At 36.9% G+C, this 20,128-nt stretch overlaps 1 protein-coding gene across 2 annotated transcripts in view; it reads right to left on the bottom strand.

Moving 5' to 3' along the window:
* Positions 1-1,868: 1,868 nt before the first annotated feature.
* The window catches only part of jhy (junctional cadherin complex regulator), a 45,018-nt gene continuing 26,758 nt past the window's right edge, over positions 1,869-20,128 (bottom strand). Inside the window, exons 5-10 of one of the 2 annotated variants that reach the window (XM_033050018.1) lie at positions 17,694-17,813; positions 14,759-15,552; positions 10,901-11,192; positions 6,856-6,942; positions 6,041-6,181; positions 1,869-5,137 (exon numbers count right to left, since the gene is read on the bottom strand). In XM_033050018.1, coding sequence (XP_032905909.1) covers positions 4,928-5,137; positions 6,041-6,181; positions 6,856-6,942; positions 10,901-11,192; positions 14,759-15,552; positions 17,694-17,813 — 1,644 coding nt within the window. In that variant the 3' untranslated portion in view covers positions 1,869-4,927. Of the gene's footprint in view, positions 5,138-6,040; positions 6,182-6,855; positions 6,947-10,900; positions 11,193-14,758; positions 15,553-17,693; positions 17,814-20,128 lie in introns of both variants that reach the window. The other variant, XM_033050017.1, reaches the window with a different exon arrangement.

Genomic DNA, 20,128 nt, shown 5'->3' with positions numbered 1-20,128 from the left:
GACCTCTGCCCACTTCTGATTCATTTTGTCATCTCTCAATTTTATTTGTCCATATTATTTGACACTGGGTTCAGAATGGGATGATCCGATAAGGTCTCAATCTGATTTTGTCATTTGTTCATTTTAACAGACTTCAAATTAAGATTATATGTATTTAGGTTGTCTGCCAATCAACATCAACACTGAACAAAAATAATTCTGCTCAGGAACAAGGATGCCTTCCCTCAAAACGTTTGGACGAGCTTGCATGGACAATTCAAAGCATTCAGTTTACAAACCTCAGAACAATATTAAAGCATTAAAGAAAACCATCATATTAACAACCAACCTACATTCCCTTTATGTAATTATAAAACAATATCGATGCAGAAATGGGAAGATAACAGGTTGGTTTCCGTTTGTGATGTGCCAGCTGTTGTTCAGTAACTGATTGCACATTGGAACAAAAGGAGAAAATTAGCTTGGGTCCTTGCACAAAAGGTATCTTGCAGATTCATAAAGCATTGTCTATTTTTAAGCCATCACAATGCTCTCTCAGGATTGGCCACCACCCCTCCTTTCTCGTACAAAATATTTTAAGAACAAAGTATCAGAAAGGTGGATCATTTCATGTTACTGTACGGCCTTGATCTGTGTTTTTCATTTGTTTAGTGGTATGTGTGCACGCACAATTAAAAAAAGATGTAGGATGTAATGTATAAAAAGTGCTGTATGCGAACATCTTCAAAGAGGAATCCTGCAAAATTAAACACAATAGTCTCCAGATGACAGAAAGATACAAAGAGTGTAATCCATTATAGTTTCTTTATTTACTAATTAGGTTTTTATTAGGCCTTTTCAACATATTATGACCTTTTCAACTATATAATTAAGTGACAAAATAATCAAGAAATTCCATGCTTATAACTTTTCCAATAATTGTTGCCACTTCTGGGTTGGATTTTAACTCTTTATTTTTAGTTTTTAGTTTTAGAGATACAGCACGGAAACAGGCCCTTCGGCACACCGGGTCCGCGCCGACCAGCGATCCCTGCACATTAACACTATCCAACACCCACTTGGGAACATTTTTTGTTACATTTTACCAAGCCAATTAACCTACAAAACTGTACGACTTTGGAATATGGAAGGAAACCGAAGATCTCGGAGAAAACCCATGCAGGTCACGGGGAGAACATACAAACTCCGTACAGACAGCACCCGTAATCGGGATCGAACCTGGGTCTCCCCCACTACATTCGCTATAAGGCAGCAACACTACCACTGCGCCACCGTGACTGCCCTTATATTGAAGAATACTAAACATTTTTTCTTTACTATGTGTCTATAACTGCAAGAAAAACATCCAAGAAAGAGTTTTACTTGAGATTAGGATTTATAATTTATGCCCTCAGTTCTATATTCATATCTGAAATAGTTTTTGTGACCATGAATCTACGATTGTTATAATAAAAAATTAAAAAATCTCTACACAGTTTCTTCCTGGTAAAATAACCAGGTTAAGTTTTTCAGCATATCTCTTTGGTTTAGGTGAGCTCTCTTTTCATTGAGCATGACATTCCTGATATACGTACCTGACTTCTCTGACTTACCATTTTATTCACTACTTTGAAATATGAGCACAAATGTGGTTTAAGCCATATATGTTTCAATATGTGTTGAAATATATGTGATTGCTCTTTGGATGAGAAGAACAAAAATATAGAAATTTCTGAAAATACTAATCGATCCAGAGGGGACGAAGATAAGGGGACGAAGGAACTGTAATTCTCCACAGTTCCTGACTTATCTGACTCCACCGAGCTACATCCGAAGCCTCACAGAAGTACGTTAAAATACTATGGTCAATATCAATGATGTTCATATAGTAAGAAAAAAGATATAATTTGAATCAGTTTTGAAAACTGAGTACATTTCATTTAATTGAAATCCAGGCAGGTAACCAAGAAAGGTTTCACAATCTGAGCACAGTTGGATTAATTACAATTAGCAAGGTATTTAAAAAACCCCATATATAATGACGAATAATTCATAAAAATATATTTCTAAACATTAGCACTGCTCATCATATTTACTCAGCTCTGTGCAAGAAATCATGTATAAAACTAAGAATTTAATCATTCCAGTCAATTTAAAGTTTTATGATTTTACTTTAAACAGACTTATCAGAAAGAAGCTTTGGCATATTGAGATTGCTTTAATCGTTTAAATTACATTTGCTCTTGAGAGACCACTAACAATAGTTGGAAATATAATGGATATGTCTTGGTCTCAGAATTTGTTATTTTCTCCAAATATATTATTTTTAGTCTCAACAAGCCATAGTAAGCATTAACCTTGTGGTGGTTCAGTAATTCCATGAATTTGTGGTCTTGTATGGGTAATGGGTCATTGGTCTGAATCAATGAGGTTGATGTGCTTTCAATTCATACATTCCAAAAAATGTTTTAAATCAAATGTTAATTTTCACAAATTCAGTAAAATGCTTAAGGACTGCATCCATATTGGGTCTTTCAAAACCTAAAACAAATTAGAGCAATGAAATACTTTTTAAAGTGTATCCACCATTATAACACAGGAATGGGATAACACACAGAAAGCTCCCAAAAGAGCAATGTAATGGTAACCATACCAAATGCTTTATTATTGATAGAGAATTAAGTATTGGCCAGGGGACTGGCTGTGCCTCTCCTTCTCATCGTCAACATAAAGCTATTGGATCTTTCACACATATAAGTGTGCAGAAAAGCTTTTGCCCTAATGCCCCACCCTAGGACAGAATTGCACTCTCTCTAAGCTGAATCACAACCCTGTGATTCAGAGGTTACAACATGACATGGATCTTTTTATTCCCCATTGAAAATAACGATTGATGTTTGCAAAGATCAAAACTGGTCATAGTTAATTGAAAGATATATATATATATATATATAATTCCATGTAGTTAAAGATTATGATATTGGTCAGGATTTTAAAAGTAACTTAAAACTATGAATCAAAATTACAATAGTGCACACGCACACACAAGTTTTTTTAAAGTGCTCATAGTTCTAAACAATCAATAATGGGGCAGTGATATTTTTTGTGATTTTTCATATTATTTGGTCAGCAGATGAAAAATAACTTATGTATACTCTGACCACATGCATTGTACTCACTTTGTGAACATATTCAATGTTTTTCCTGGGTGGCCACAGGTGTAAGTATCAGCTCTCCGACCTATGCACATTTGATATTTGAGTTATTGAGTGGGAAGAGCTGTCTTAAGGATTAATAGGATTGAAAGCAACAATGTTAAATGTAAAATTGATCCAATCTGATCATTTTCTTTTTCCTTATTAAGTGAAATTATTACATTTTAAAAATTATTACAATGAAATAATCATAAGAGAAGTAACAAAGGAACACATTATGTATTCTAACCTAGTTTTTCTTTCAGATGAACAATGGAAAACATACATCCACATGGGCCTGGAAAAAGTGTAGAACTACCTACCAGTTTGTTTTTAAATGTAATTGAATTATACAATGAACTTTGCTGTATAGTAGGTTCTCTCATCAATCCACTATTTAATTTAATGTTGCTTGCGCTCAGGTATAAATAAGTTCCAAGTATTCCTGTGCCTTCACCATTATTTCTGTGCATGTTCTCTTTGACAGGCTTTATCTCTATTAACAGTGATATCAATGATAATGAAGATTATTACTTTTTTAACCATTTGGCAAATTTAATGTGACTATTGTTTGTAAAAAAAAAATCAAAGTAATTTATTCAATATAAGATCTTCCTCATTCGTTTCATGTTTTGGTTTTGTACCCTATTATAGAATCATAGGATCATGTGGCACAGAAGCCAGTCGGCCCATTATACCTGATCCTTCTTCAAAGAAGTTAACTAATTAGATCCTCTCCCTGCTCTTCTTCCATATCCTAGAGTTTATTAATTTTCAATAATTTTAAAGCATGAATTAGTCATTGCTTATGAGGAGGCGACACAAAAATACACTGTATCTATTTTACAGACTATTCATTGCAAGGGGCATCAGAAGTAAATATGCAATATATTTGAAAGTTCCTCTGCAGGATTTGGTAAACATTTGCTTTGTGACTGGAGATAATGTTTGGCTATGATATTGAGTTGTGAATGATGCACTTCAAAGTTTTCCATTAGTATGTTAAAATGAGCTCGGTCATCAAAATAACCCCTATGCTATAATTATATGCACTGTAGAAAATAGATGAATTTCAGAATGCATCATTTTAATTCAAAATGGTTAGGCCAATCCTCATTATTCAGAATTTCCAAATATTTCTGAATTGGTTAGATGGTTGCAGATTCTCCACTGAGGTCATATATGTACACTACTTTCATTTTGTTACGATATTAGAACTAACCTTTTTTTTAAAACTTCTGGCAGGTTGAAATTATCACCTCTTAGAACTTTGAACCAAGATGACATAACTGGGAGTGGCAGGGTTGAAACCACTAACATATGTTGGTTCCCAAACAAATTTCTCACTCACAAGAAATTACCAGCTCAAAGGTTGCAAACATCAGTTTAATCCTGGTGAAAACAAAATTGAGGAGGATTATAAAATGTGAACACCCACCAAGATTAAGTTTGGACAAATTTAAATGGAAATTTTGAATCTGATTTAACTGTGTTTAGATATTCAGATATTTCATACACATTTAAAATTTCAAAGAAATGCACTTAAAAATATTTTTAGAAATAATTTAAATATAGTTTCACTTTCACCATCTTCATGCAGTCTGCAGAGACTCCATCATTTGTCATAGATTGCTCTATGACATGACAAATACAATTGCAATATTTAAAAAAAAAACTTAGATTGTAATTAGCATGACATTATAAGTCTTTCAGTATTTATCCATAAATATATAATGTTTCAATATTTCTTGTCATCAGGTCACATGCATTGCTTTAAAGGCTGCCACAATTTGCTTCTCCTTTTCATGTCGTTCCTGCAGCATCTCAAGCATTGTATTTTCAGGTGGGCACAATTGTACACAGTGATCAAGTTTTGTTAATTTATTCTGATCTTCCAACTCACTGGCCATCTTGGAATTAGCTGGAACTGTTGGTTTTTGAATCGTTTTAGCATATTCTATTGCCTAGGATTGTGTGAGGGAAACAAAGAAAAGGTTCATTTTAATGTACAAAATAACTCATTGTATTCTGATATCAATTCAACGTATATTTTTATCTGCTTTGTTAATCTTAAAATTCATTTCTCTGGAATGAAACACAATGATTACCATTCTCAGGTCATTTAGCATAATTCAGAAAAATTAGCAGTGTTTCTAATGTGATCGGTCACTCTTGCACCCTTGATGAGATTTCCAAATCAGCATCTGATGATGTTATTCACCAGTCCTGTTAGAACAACACATGAAAGTTTGGCCAATTTATTCTCTGGATACCTATTAATGAACACTCCTGTAACAAAAGTTTCTCCAAACTGCAAAGTTGAACTGGAAGCATTATTCATTCACAGTCCCTACAATGCCCCTTCTCCAATCCCTACGAAGACTGTACATTCCTAAAACTGCCAATTTCCAGGTAGATCCTTGAAATATTGAGCTTAGAATTTCTATCAACCATTCTCAGATCTTGTGAACACCACTCTCCTTATCTTTACTGTTAATCCCAACACCATCCATACAAATAAACTGAAGAAATCTGTCATGCTCTGCATCCCTATCTTTGCCCCACCAACCCAATCTAACCCCAACACCATCTGTTGGCCTCTGATTGCCAATGAACATAACAATCAGTCGGCTTCTGATCAATGTTATTCTACACATTCCAATTACCTGCACTAGGATTTCCAAAGAGAATATATTTAATGCAACAAATCAGTCTGACAGTATTTGACATCTGCCTGAACATATCACTATCCACTAATGTTTGAAATGTTACCTGAAATCCCTCAAATTACTGGTTGATTGTAAAATATTCCTTCAATTTTGCATCATTACCTATACAACATGAACTAAATTTAATTTTTAACACACCACTTTCCGGCTTGAAGTAATATTTTTGTTTTCAGTGCTTGGTGATTGGTTCGGCAGGGAGGTAGATGATTTGCATCCGCCTTTCAGGTTCTGTTCGTTAACTTGCTTTGCATATTCCTTTTGTCGTTTCATTTTCTCTGCCTGAACAGATAAACACACAAATAAATATTAGGCATAGGAAAGAAAGGAAAATAAAAACAGTTTTGAATTTAAGTAATGAAAGTAAAATGGAAGGAATTTGTTTGTCTATTCCGTTCTCACCGCAGGCAGTCCCATAATGTTGGATGTATTGTACCAAGTTTTCAGCACTGCCGGGTACAGAATACTATGCAATGAATCAAGTCCATAACTACAGTTTGCAACATCAGACTCTAGTCAGAAGTTGTAGGAATCAACAACCGATCACTGGGTGAGGGAGAAAATTTGGATGTTGATTTGGCTGTAGGGATGGTTGCCAGCATAGGGGCGGGTGTTGGCTTGATTCGTGGAAGGCAATCAGGTGGAATGAAGGGGGATTCTGGTTGGAAATTAATGCTGATGGAAGTGGGCCAAGAAACACACCAAAGTCAAAAGAAATCCAAAAAACATACTGGGCTCTATCTGTTTTTTTCTAGGAAGTCCGACCTGGCAGAAAAATATTATTGTTGCTTTCCTACTCATGTAGTTTGGAGTCCAATTAAATCAACCAACCTCCAAATTTCAAGATTATTTCACCAATGTGGGTTATTCTTGAGTTTAACAAGTGGCTTAACTCTTGTTCCATTTTAACAAACCCCCTGCCATTGTCATATGGAGAAAATCTAAAAAACACTTGCCTTGTCCTGAGAAGATGTATAGTCAGGTCCCAAGCCTCCAAGTTTCACGTCCTGTTTTAGGTCCTTGTTGTCGTGGATTGTATAAGGCTGCGGGGGAAAACAAATAGAAGAAAGATTAACATATTTTGACCTGTAATGGAGAAAACACTCCAATCCATAAAGTGAAGAAAAAAACATAGTTTAGGAAAAGAATCAGAATCATCATCAAAGGGATGTAAAGAGAGGATTTGAGGGAAGGGGATGGCGAATTGAGGCAAAGGTGAATTGCTTAAAGAATTGGGGTTAGTAACCAAGATGTGCTGCAAATGTTCAACAAGTTGTGCTATATCTGGGAGAGAGAAAAAAGGTTAACGTTTCACATAAATTACTCTTCATTGGTTTCTTTCGCACTCTGGAGATACTGGGTGACTTACTAAGTACTGCAAGCACTTTTATTTTATTGCAGATTTGTAGTATCTGCATTTTTTTTTTGCCTTATCAATTAGTAACCAAGAAACTGGGAAGGATGTGAGGCTGGAGGAAGGGATAAATAAAGCTGCTGTCGGGTAAGGCTGTGTAAGGAGCTGAGTATAAGGGCATTGATTTTAACTTTTGAGTTTTACCTAAAGTTTTGTTTGCAAATTGAGCAAAAATGTAACAAAATTTGTGAACAGTTTGTTAAAAGACAAAGGGGAGGTATGGCGATGTAGTGGTAGAGCTACTGCATCACAGTGCCAGATATCCAGGTTCGATCCTGACCATGGGTGCTTGTCTATATGGAGTTTGTACATTCTCCTCGTGACCTGCGTGGGTTTTCTCCGAGATCTTCGGTTTCCTCCCACACTCCAAGGAGATAAAGTTTTGGAGGTTAATTGACTTGGTATTAAAATTTTAATTGTCCTTAGTGTGTGTGGGATGGTGTTATTGTGAGGGGATCGCTGATCAGTGCATCAAATGGGCTTTTTCCGCGCTGTATCTCTAAACTACACTAAACTAAAGATTTTGTCAAGGTATTTTCTTTGCAGGTTGCTCTGGGGCACAACATATAACTTTTAAAAAACTACTCGGTTATAATAGAAATAGGAAAGTTTTTTTTCTTGTTACCGGTCTCTCAAATACAATCTATGTTATATATAGCATTATCGTCACTTTATATCTAGAACTAGTTAAAGATCATATTGATCATCTCATAAGGCATTAGGAAAACCACAATACATTTTAAAAGGATTTAAGAGGTTTAGAACCAACCTAAATTCTCAGAAAAGTGATGTTTTGAGCTACTGTTCAGCTAGGTGACTAAATTACATTCCATGATAAAGGAATTCCTAATTTGACCTGAAGGGGAAAAGAGCACAAGAATCAAGCACTATGCTCACCAGCCTTTTCTGCTGGATGGTGTCATTTATTTTAAGTTCTTGCAATTTGGGATTGAGAATATCAGCCAATCATTTTCAACATTTGGTGGCCAGCAAAGTGGGATAAGCAAGAAAATGTTAAATGTTAACTTGATGGGGGTGTGATGCTACATTTGCTTCTGCTTTTAAATTTTGAGCTGGTGGAGCAGGTTCCTGGACAGACATCAGCTTCTGGTATAAGTATCAGAGCAAGAGTCAGTTCTGTGAAATGTCTGCCCTTTACTTGCATTGCACCATTTAATAACAAGATTACACCATTTTCTTGAGTAAAGAAATACCTAAGGGGCATGGGACTGACAGAATTAGTAGATACAAAGAGAAACAATTATTACAGCACAGGGGGAATGAATGAATCAGACAGATCTGTGCTTTGGTCAGTGCTTAATCCTCAAAGCCAGTCGACAGGGCAAGCAGCCGAAAACAACCAGATCAAAAATGAAAGCCGTTTTACCCAAGTTTATCATGTCTGTTTCTGAGCTTTCCGCTAACGTTTTAAGAGTCTGTTTGGTCATGGTTTTGTTAATCACGTTAACTATTTGTTGCTTTGGTGTTCACTGGTGTATTTCAATCCTTAATCAACATTACGAATATCCTTTTTGAATAAGAAAGTGACGAGGTAAAATTGAACACGAATTAGCATCCAAGAGCAAAAATGTATAGACTCACATAAGTCACAGTAATTGGGAATTTGAGAGATACACACAAAGCATGGTGGACTTGATTTTGTCTAACATTTCTTAAACATTGGTGTAATGATAATATTTTTTGTTAACATTGTGCATTGACAGATAAAAAATTTTTAACATAAATTTCACAGTGGTCAATGCAAATTATTTTTTAACAAAGCTATAAATAATGAGCACTGCAGCTTAGAAAATGACTATCTACAGGTAAGGTGTTCAGTTTTATAAGTGTTAAATGTTTGGTGTTACCTTATACTTTTTACTGTTATGGACTCCCATCAGTGCCCAATTGAAATGCTGAATTGGTTTAAATTTTACTTTCTCATCCACTCCCTACACACTAGGGGAAAATTTGAGTCCAATTAGCCTACAAGCCCACACGTTTTAGGGATGTGGGAGGAAACTGGAGCTCCTGGAGGAAACCCATGCGGTCAAAGGGTGCATGTGCAAATTCCACACAGACAGCACCCAAGGTCAGGATCGAACCTGGGTCCCTGATACTCTGAGGCAGCAGCTATATCAGCTGTACCACCCGTTGCTGATAGTTCATTGTGCTTTTTGGTATATTTCTTGATTTTTGCGCATTTACTGTATGATACCTGAATGACGTTTTTAAATCTTAAGGAGAGTTCAAGATCAAGAAATCTTAAATTAAGCAAGTTGCTCAAAATGGGGAAGCATAGCACAGCACAGCAATAGGCCCTTCAGCCCACAATATCTGTACTGAACATGATGCCAAGACCAACTCTTATCTGCCTGCAGATATGAAATGCAGATATGAAAGTGGCATTTAAGAAAATCTCTTAAATGCCACTTTCATATCTGCATTTCTAACATTTTTATATCTAGCTAAAAGCAGAAGACTAATGAGGAAATGTGGTAGCACACCTGGATCACACATGGCAGTAAGATCAGCTGGAATGAAGTAAGCTTACAGGAATCTTTACATCCCAAGCAGAATTTACAGACTTAGGATAACATAGCTAAGTTTCTCTGAGGACCAATACATAAGGAGCTACACAAAGTTACAAGGCATTCAATCCACGGTCAATGCACTGTTGCTCACAGGCAAAATCAATATTGTCCTCATCTTTGACTCCAGCATCTTCTTGGATGCAAAGAGAACCTATCTGATATCTATTAGTCTGCAATTCACTGCTTTATTGAACAGTTTGTTGCTGCTTTGCTCTTTTAAACCGAACATCTCCATCATATTTCCTCACGGGCAACTGAAAGAAGCAAGCTAAGATTTGGGGCATGCACATTCTGCTGGAGTGTAATGATGATTTCAACCAAAGATTATAGAGCAGAGCAAGATGCGCCACTCTGCGAAAAAAGCGTAGTATGACATGGGTATGACATGACGCCTTTTTATTGAGCTGCAATTTACAATAATATTAATAAAATTTACAATAATATTAACTAAATATGTGAAGTGATCGATTATATATAACACACTTTTCCCTACAACACTGATTACACCAAAGATGATAGAGCGGATCAATCTTTGGAACGGATTACACCAAAGATACTAGAGGTGCATTGCAAGCTGCCTCGGCAGCGCCGCTTGAGGCTCTCCCGCCGGCCACCTTCATCTGGTATCGGGGGGACCGAGAATCAGTCCTGGATCAACTCAGGAGTGCAGGAAACGTCCTCTTCCCCCAGATACTAGAGGAGCCTCTAGTATCTTTGCTTTTCCCTGCGACCTGATGTAAGAGCAGATTTGATAACTGTGGAGTCCGTCCCCGCTACCAAAGATGTTGCGTTTGGCATAAACAAATGGCGGCCGTGACGTTACGTTACGTACTACACGTCACCCCATTGGATTTCGGAGGAGTGGTCTATCTTGCTCTGCTCTATAATCTTTGATTTCAACTACAATTATTTTTTCCATGTTTAATAAAACTCTCAAGAGGTCTCAAGATTATTATATAAAATGCATAAGAATGTGTTCATTTCCATTTTTACCTTGATATCTTTATTTTCCTTGAGCTTATTAACTTTCTCCATTTGTGCCAAGTAGCCATCTGAGTTACAGCGTGTCATAGTTGTCGGTATTTTATTGTTTCTTCCAGTGTCCAGTTCGGAGTCACTCTCCGCCATGGGATAAATGGATGGTAGCACCAGGCAGGAATTGGGATGTGTGTGAGCCAGACGTGGCGTGTCTTTATAAATGTTTTCCATTTGCTGAATGAGCCGTGTGCTTGGAGATTGAACCAAATACTGTTGTTGCGAAGTTAGAAAGGGTAGTGTAGTGATCCTTGGAAAATAACACATAGGAAATTAAACTACTTTAATTTAACCGACTGTTATTAGCCTGCATCATTATTATAAAAATGGGAATCATTTTGGTGATGATACAAAATCTCTCTTTAATGTAAATGCCAGTCTTCAATCCATGCTAAAATACTTCTCCTTATGTCCTCTACACCAGCCCTTTTATGCAGAATGCCTTTATCCAAATGCCTTTTGGAAATCCAAATACACTGTGTGAGTTCCCATCTATTAATTCTGCTTGCAACATGGATAAACAAGGGTCAGTAAGTCCAATTGGCACAATGGTATTCATAACAAACTTCCTGATGTATTTGGAGACTGTTTTCTCTGTTATAATAGTGGAAACTTGGTCTTATTTAGATGTTACGTGGCTGAGGAGGCAATACGTATAGAAACAGCAGACTCTACCGTTGGTTTAGATTCATTCGAATTTAACACTCAACACTCAAATGCACCGGGTAGCGCCAGCAATGGCTGCCTTGCCAACAGTCTGTTTGTCCCTTCCTTCTCTGTTGTTTTATAGTATGTGTTAAATGTATGTTTTAGTGTTCTTTAGCTAGATTTGTGTGGGGGGTGGGGTTGGGGGAAACATTTATTTAACCTCTTACCTCAACTTTTTTTCCGTATCGTATCTCTACCTGCACTTCGGTCTAACATCGAGGAGCTGGCAGCCTTTGATGGAGACCGACTTCGGGAGCTCCAACCGTGGAAGCCTGCGGACTTACCATCGTGGAGCTCGCAGTCCTGGTTAGAGACCGACTTCAGGAGCTCCAGGCCGCGCAAGCTTCGATCGCCCTGACATGGGGGCTTCGATTGCCCTGACAATGGTTCGACTGCCCCGACCGCGGGAGAAAAATGAGGGAAGAAGATTAGACTTTATTGCCTTACATCACAGTGAGGAATGTGGGGAATCCACTGTGATGTATGTTTGTGTTAACCTTTATGTAGATGCGTGTCTTGTTGCTTTTATGGCTGTATGCTAATTTGAATATCACTGTACCTTAATTGGTACACGTGACAATAAAAGACCTTTGAAACCTTTGAAATTTCTTCAATTGACATCTATGCCAGTTGAGCACAAACACTGGAAAATACAAGCTTTCTTCCATTGCATTGTTTAATAAATAAATATGAATTTGTAAAAGCACTTGATTTGTGCTTACTGCTCCATAATTTTACTGCATATCTTAAAACGTTATTACATATAGGAAATTGATTACTTGAAGTCTGACATTTTTATTTCTCACAGTACCCATCTCAAACTATTTATATCCTGTGCAGAGTCAAAAATATCAAGGTTCAAGGTTTCAAGGTAAGTTTATTGTCACATGTACCAATTAAGGTACAGTAAAATTCGAATTTAACATACAGCCATACTAAAAACAAAGCAACAAGACGCACAACTACATAAAGGTTAACATAAACATCCACCACAGCGGATTCCCCATGTTTCTCACTGTGATGGAAGGCAATAAAGTCCAATCTACTTCCTCTTTATTCTCCTGCAGTCGGGGCAGTTGAACCTCATTGTAACAGGTCATTCCACCTGAATGAATAGGTATTATTTGACTCCTGGGCCATGAAGGACAACATCAGATGTTGACAAGCAATGAAATTGTGACCAATACCCCCCTTTAGATAGCAAAATGTCGAATTTCTCCACTACTGTGGACAAAGCGACTATTTTAGTAAAAGGAAATTTACACTGTAAATTACTGTCAAATAACAGATTGTTGTATCAAAATTACTCATTTAAACTCATTACCCATGGGATTCACTTTAAGTCTGAAAGCCAGAGATGAATTTCCTAATCAGAATCACTGGCTGACCTATCAATGAATAGCCCCTATGATAAGGCATTACAACATATTTTTCAGTCATTGTTACTGAATAGGAACCATCTGGCAGATGTAAACTGAGTGCTAGCAAGTTAATAGCAATAGTTGTTAAGTACACTCACACCTGTTCGAACAGCTCGCAATGTAGCCATGAAAAAACTTTCATCTCATTTTGTTGTTTCTTCAAAATATTATAGTAATCATTCTACTAAGTACTTACAAAACTGGATCTTTAAAATATTAGTTATAATTACAAAAATGAATAAATGAATACGTGATGTACTTAACCTATATAATTAATTAAAAAATAAATGGAATTTAAGTACGTCATTCATGTCTTTGAGCTTAATGTGATGTCTTTGCTTAAAGAAGCCACACAATTTTGTGGTAACTGAACAAAACAATCAGCTACTAGGTAATAATTAGAGACACAAATTCTCTGTATCAAAAAAGTTGAAAAAGCATATTAGCACTTATCAATTCTTCATTTTGCAAGGATTTCTCCCTCAACAAGGAAAAGTAAGCTCACATAAGCCATTGACATTGCTACAATGCAAAAATCAACAACGAATCTGCAGTGCTGACCAATGGTACCATGGTTTTTGCTGGATAAATCACAAATCCTATCCAATGGCACCTATCAATGACTGATCTGAGCCGTGGTCTGAGTCAGATAGCACAAGCCTGAAAAAAGGATCTCAACCAACCCGAAAACTCACATGTTCACATCCTCAAGATATGCTGCCTGATTCGCTAAGTTACTCCAGCACTTTGTGTTTTAAGCAAGATAGCAGCATCTGCAGTTTCTTGTGTCAGCACTTGTCTGCCTTAAATGCCTCAACAATAACTTGAGCAAATATCTATCAGATCCCTTGAGATTTAGTTGGCAAATACGAGGAGCTGCACAGTGATATGATGCCAATTTATACTCTGGGGAAACCAGGAAGGATGAAATTAATTAATCGTTATCTTGAAAAATTGTAGATCTCAAGGCCACCAGACAGTGCTTGGAGAGCAGTGACATTATTGTTAGTGAAACCCATAACCCTTCGTAATTCTGAAGTCCTATTGTTTGCCAGGAGAAATATACTAAACATACTTGATATTTCCAGTGCCTGCGTTCTGCGATTATCAAATATGAGCAGAATCCCTTGACTTTACTTCTATATTTCTTCTATATTTACCAACTGGTTGCATACAGTTGCACAATAACTTTGTTCTTACCAAAACTGCCACCCAATAATAACCTGGATTTGGATTTTTGTGGTGACACAACACAAAATATTTTATCAACCAAACTTTGATGCCATCATATGGCATCAAATGTTAGGAGATAGCACGACAACGTAGGGAAATGACTAGGTTTAAAGGAGACTCTTCAAAGACCAAAATGTACTAATAGTTGCATATGATGATCAATCTTCAGCAACACTGAGAAAATGTTCTGGGTGTGTACATCCAAAGCATTTGTTCTCCTTTGACAATATACTTCATTAACCTTAAGGGGTCATATTTACTCAAAACAAGTGAGTTAATATTCTGCATTAGATATCAAAGTGCCCTTTGAGTAAATACACCTTTTATGAACAATTTCTCACCATAATCAACTTTCTAATATGTTGATTTAATTAACTCCAATATGATTTTCTATCAATACTGATTCTATCAATATTTGGGAAAACTTTATTCGACGGTGTTATTTTCTGCTTACCCCGAATTTCCATGTTCCTTTCCAAGATGGTCATCTTCTCTTATCACTTTTTCCTGGTTCACTGAATAAGGTATTGGATTTGACCTGGTATGATTGTAAGGAACTGCTGCTAATGCTCTAGGATATGCAGCCTGATGATAGTTAGGATTGACCATTAGATCATGATGAGCCTGTGTATAGAGTGCTTGAAAAGGGTCTTGTGCATTACACATGAGTTGATACTGTGCCTTTTCTTGTGCATTGAAAGCTGTTGAAAATTTTGATGGGTCATTGCTGTGCTGGTTTGGATTGCGAATGATCCTTTGATAGTCTTGAAGATATGGAACAGGATTTTGGGGCTGCAGAGCATTATAAATATTGTGGGTTTTGTAATATGAAGAGCCATGGTTCATTGGGTGACGTGATGGGACCAGCGTAACAGTTGTTTGTGCATTATCACCAGATATACTTGGGACAAAATTTGAAGACGTATTTAAATTAATGTTGAGATTCACTGTTGGCTGACAATTGGGAATAACAGCTGGACTAACATGACTGAGGGATACTGACGAAAATGTATTATCACTGCCGGGAGTCAATGGAACACTGTTATCATCTCTGTGAATTATTAGCAACTCAGATGTATTTTTATTCTGATGAACCTCCACATCTTCAATATGTTGCCGCTTCTCGTCATGATGAGTTTTCTGCACTTGCTGTATAGTCAAAGGCTTATTAGGCGGTCGTGGAGGTTTTTCTCTCACTATTTTCGTTAATCCTTTTTTCTTAGTGGATAATTGTTTTGTCTTGCAGTTCTGCAAAAACAAAACATAAGTAGTATAAAAACACAACACATAAATACAAAAATATTGCGGATAATTATCACCTGTCCTTCTTCCCCTGATATACGAGCAGTTGGCAATTAAAAATTAAAGGGACTGGGTACCTTAGTTGCACCAATCATTTCTAGGGTCACCTGATGTGATTTCTTGTCAGGCCTGCAAATGGGGAACGAGTTCATGTTAAACAAGAAAATGGGGGATGCTAGTTCTCGATCTTCATGTGGCTTAAGAGTGGGAGTCAGAGGGGGGATGTGACTGGGTGGTTTTCAGATTGGAAGTCTAAGACCAGCTGTGTGCTGCAGGGATCGGTGCTGAGTCCACCGTTGTTCATCATCTGTATTAACAATTTGGATGAGAATGTAGGTGGCATGATTAGTAAATTTGCAGATGATACCAAAATGTGTGGTGTAGTGGACAGTGAAGAAGGTTATGTACAATTACAACAAGTTGCAAATCAATTGGAACAGTGGGACAAGGAATGTCAAATGGAATTGAACACTGATAAGTTTGAAGTGTTGCATTTTTAGTTTAGTTCAGATACGGTGTGGAACCAGGTCCTTCGGCCCACCGAGTCTGCGCCGACCAGCAATCCACAAGATACTAATACTGGGTATTAGTAATACTACACACACTAGGGACAATTTACAATTTTATTGAAGTAAATTAACCTAAAAACCTATACATCTTTGGATTGTGAGTGGAAACCGGAGCACCTGGAAAAACCCCACGCAGCTCACGTGTGGACGTACAAACTCCGTACATGTCTTATAATGCCTTATAATGCCTCTAATGCCTTGCTGAAATCAATATAGACCACAGCTACAGCTCTGTCCTCATCAACCTTTTTGGTTACATCTTCAAATAACTCATTCGGATTCGTGAGACAAGAACTTTCTTGTTATCTAATAACTGAACAGTCAGATTTGTTGGTAGACACAAAATGCTGGAGTAACTCAGCGGATCAGGCAGCATCTCTTGAGAGAAGGAACCAGTTACTCCAGCATTTTATGTCTACCTTTGATTTAAAGCAGCATCTGCAGTTCTTCCCTACACAGAGTTGATGCTCTGCCTAATTTATGGCTTTTTCAGCACTACTTGAAAATCAAAATCTTGAAATACATTCAAAGACAAAAATAAATTCAAAGATAGAAGCAAATCCTTAATACTGAAAAGAGTAAAGGTGCATCATAGAGAATACGGAAAGGTTGTTTTGTTAATGGCCATCATATAGGACTCAGGACATGGTATTTTAAATTACATATTTTTCTTCAAAGCTATGTTTGTGGTTTGCTTCTGTCCTAGCAATATCCTGCTCAAAGTTTAGTTTAGTTTAGTTTAATTTATTATCACAGGTACATGCTTTTGTTGCATGCGAACCAACCAGTGGAAAGACAATACATGATTATAATCAAGCCATTCACAGTGCACAGATACACGATAAGGGAATAGCGTTTAGTGCAAGGTAAAGCCAGTAAAGCCCGCTCAAAGATAGTCCGAGGGTCCCTGAAGAAGTCCCTGATGTAATTCAGGACTACTCTGTGGTCCACTATAACAAAGAGGTGAATGTGCTCTTGTGTGCTATGATGTTATATTGTGTGTGCACTGATGAGTATGTACCTGGGATTCAGAATCTGTTACGGTTCTAGTATGCAAGAACATATGAAACAGCAGGAGTAGAGCATCCTTCGCACCTGTTCTTCCCTTCAATAAGATAACGGCAGTTCTTTTACTATTGTGTCACTTTCAAACGCCTTGATTATATTATTCAAATATCTATTGATATAATTAGTGACCGAGTCTTAAAGCCAGTTTGGTAGAAATTTCCAAAAGTTCACTATATTTTTAGTGAAGATTTTTTTTATCATCTCAATAGACCTTTATTTTGACATTGAGATCGGGTTCTGAATACCCCAGCCAGGAAAAACACATCACCCATGCCTCTCACTTGTCAAGCCCTATTAGAACCTTTTAATAAATTCAATAATTTAATCCCTCATTTTTTATAACTCAAGAGAGTATTTTGATGTCAATAACCTGTTTAATCATCATGTAATATTGACATTTGTCTAAACAAAAGTGAAATAAATTATAAGAATGTAAACAATCCACCTAACCTGTAACTTCTGTGCTCTTTGCTTCCATTTCATCTCAATACTGTTGTTCTCCTGATCCTCGACAGTATTTTGCTTGGACTCCTCAATGGTCATGGTCTTGGAACTTTTGGCAGTGGATACCTATGGATGTAAACAACATTTGAAGATGGAAAACAAATATCTACATATTATTAAAATAGGATTATTTAATCCTTGAAACATGTTCTTTTCATTGTAAATTACAATAACACCAGTATTAAATTTGAGGACCATCATAGCTAGACATATTTCTCATAAGATTCCTCCTTAAGACTATGTCAACAGAAAACTGACACCCTTTTCTATCCAGCTACATTTAATGAAGGTACACAAAAATGCTGGAGAAGCTCAGCGGGTGCAGCAGCATCTATGCAGCGAAGGAAATAGGCAACGTTTCGGGCCGAAACCCTTCTTCAGACCGAAACGTTGCCTATTTCCTTCGCTCCATAGATGCTGCTGCACCCGCTGAGTTTCTCCAGAAATTTTGTGTACCTTCGATTTTCCAGCATCTGCAGTTCCTTCTTAAATACATTTAATGAAGTGTGGGTCAGTGGCTTGCACTGTGATCTATGACTTTTGAGTACAGCTAGCTGAAGTCATGGAAATGAGGCGCAAGATTCAAGTTGCTTATAGAGTTTAAAAATATATAAATTATCCATTTCTGCCCCTTAACTCATTCCATTTCGATGAACTCTTCCTTTCACCACCTGTATGTGATTTTCTGCTAATGCCATTTGAATTACCGTTTCAAGGCTTTTTTCTCAATTGTTAAATTGTATTGATTGAGGAAGCAGACAAATAATCCCATGATCCACTAACCTTGTTGAATCATTATCAACTCATTTCCAGCAGCTCTCAACACAGAATCTTTAATTTAAAGGGCTCGGGCAAAAGTTCAGTATGGTGTTCCAGAAGATGCTCCATTCGTGCAAACCGTGGGCTATTTTTGTACTACATTTAGCAATGGTCTAATGTCATGTAGTTAATTTTGACCTGTAGTCAGCAAGCTGAGAAAAGTCATGGTAATTTTCTTCAGCCATTTGATATGCGTGCTAAAATAAAATTAATTCATATTACATCTGCTTCTACTCACTACTGTAACCTACCTTTGTAAACCGTATTCAGTCTCCTCCCCCATACCTCCAGCAAATTAAAAAAACTATATATTTCTTTCTAAGACTGAGATCATTCATTCTTTGCCCCTGCAGTAATAAACTGAAACATTATCAATCTTAAATGTTAATTTGGTACTTCTTCACAGATGCTGGCAGACTAGCTATATACTTCCTCCATTTCCTGTTTTTATTTCAGATTCCCAGAATCGGTAGTTCTTTGCTTCTCGTTTTTAGCGTTATTAATTATTTTTCTTTCTTACAGACGATGAAGCACTGCAGCTATGCTATACAACACCTACTATCAAGGTCATAGACTTACCAAAGAATTAACGTGCTTTAAACAAGAACTTAGATAGGAATGGATGAATGGCCAATCCCTAATTATCTACTGCAGGTTCAATCAGTTTCCATAATGTCAGCACAGGATCTCTCTTTTGAACAGAGAGCCAGGTGATAAGGTGATGTTTTCATGAAACTGATGCGAGTGCAGAGCCTCATGAACAACAGCTGGATTTTCACATCAACTATGCATGCATGTTTGCTAGATGCTGTTGTTCCATTTGTGCTCAAAGAATGGTGAGCCTCGCAGCAAAATACAGCTTATTGTGAGTTAATTATATCAGTATAAAGACCTAAAAATTGTACGACCAAATTACATACACAACATGCAACAATCAAGAAAGCAAATTAATTATGTGAATGGTCACAGGGTCATTCAATTTGGAGGATAAAAAAAGTGCAGAGGTGAAGCACTTCAGGCATGAAGCAACAATGATGTACTCTTAATCAGCCCACTCATTCACAGAGATGAATAATGCACATCACAATGATGTATAATTGAAGCAAAGATATTGGTTTATAATGAAGATACAAATACAAAAGTCACGCCAATATGATCTTGTGACACTTTTTATTTCAATTTATTCTATAATATGCATAATGCAATATATAAATTTCAGAAAAAGAATAGGAGAAAATGTCACTACCACCACCCATCCACCCACTTGCCTCAAGTTCAATGCCAATAACTCGGTCAATTTTCATCGGATCGGTGGGTTAAAATTTTCCCTGACGAAGAAATGACAACAAAATATTCTGTTGTCCACAGTGTACATGTCAGGACTCGCGTTCAGAGGACCTGAATTAGATTTCAACTATAGCTTGCATACAAAAGCTCCCTGTATATTTAGTGATTTCGGGAGAGGGCCATGAAATGAAGTTCTTTCTTCGAAGGGTAGAGTGTTTGGAAATATATTACAGAGAAAATGACGAGGAATATGATTCTCATTCCTCATCATAAAA

This window comes from Amblyraja radiata, chromosome 33, assembly GCF_010909765.2.
Source record: "Amblyraja radiata isolate CabotCenter1 chromosome 33, sAmbRad1.1.pri, whole genome shotgun sequence".
NCBI classification, from domain to species: domain Eukaryota; kingdom Metazoa; phylum Chordata; class Chondrichthyes; order Rajiformes; family Rajidae; genus Amblyraja; species Amblyraja radiata.
The sequence above is the reverse complement of the archived record's forward strand: the minus strand, read 5'-3'. Positions and strand labels throughout refer to the sequence as shown.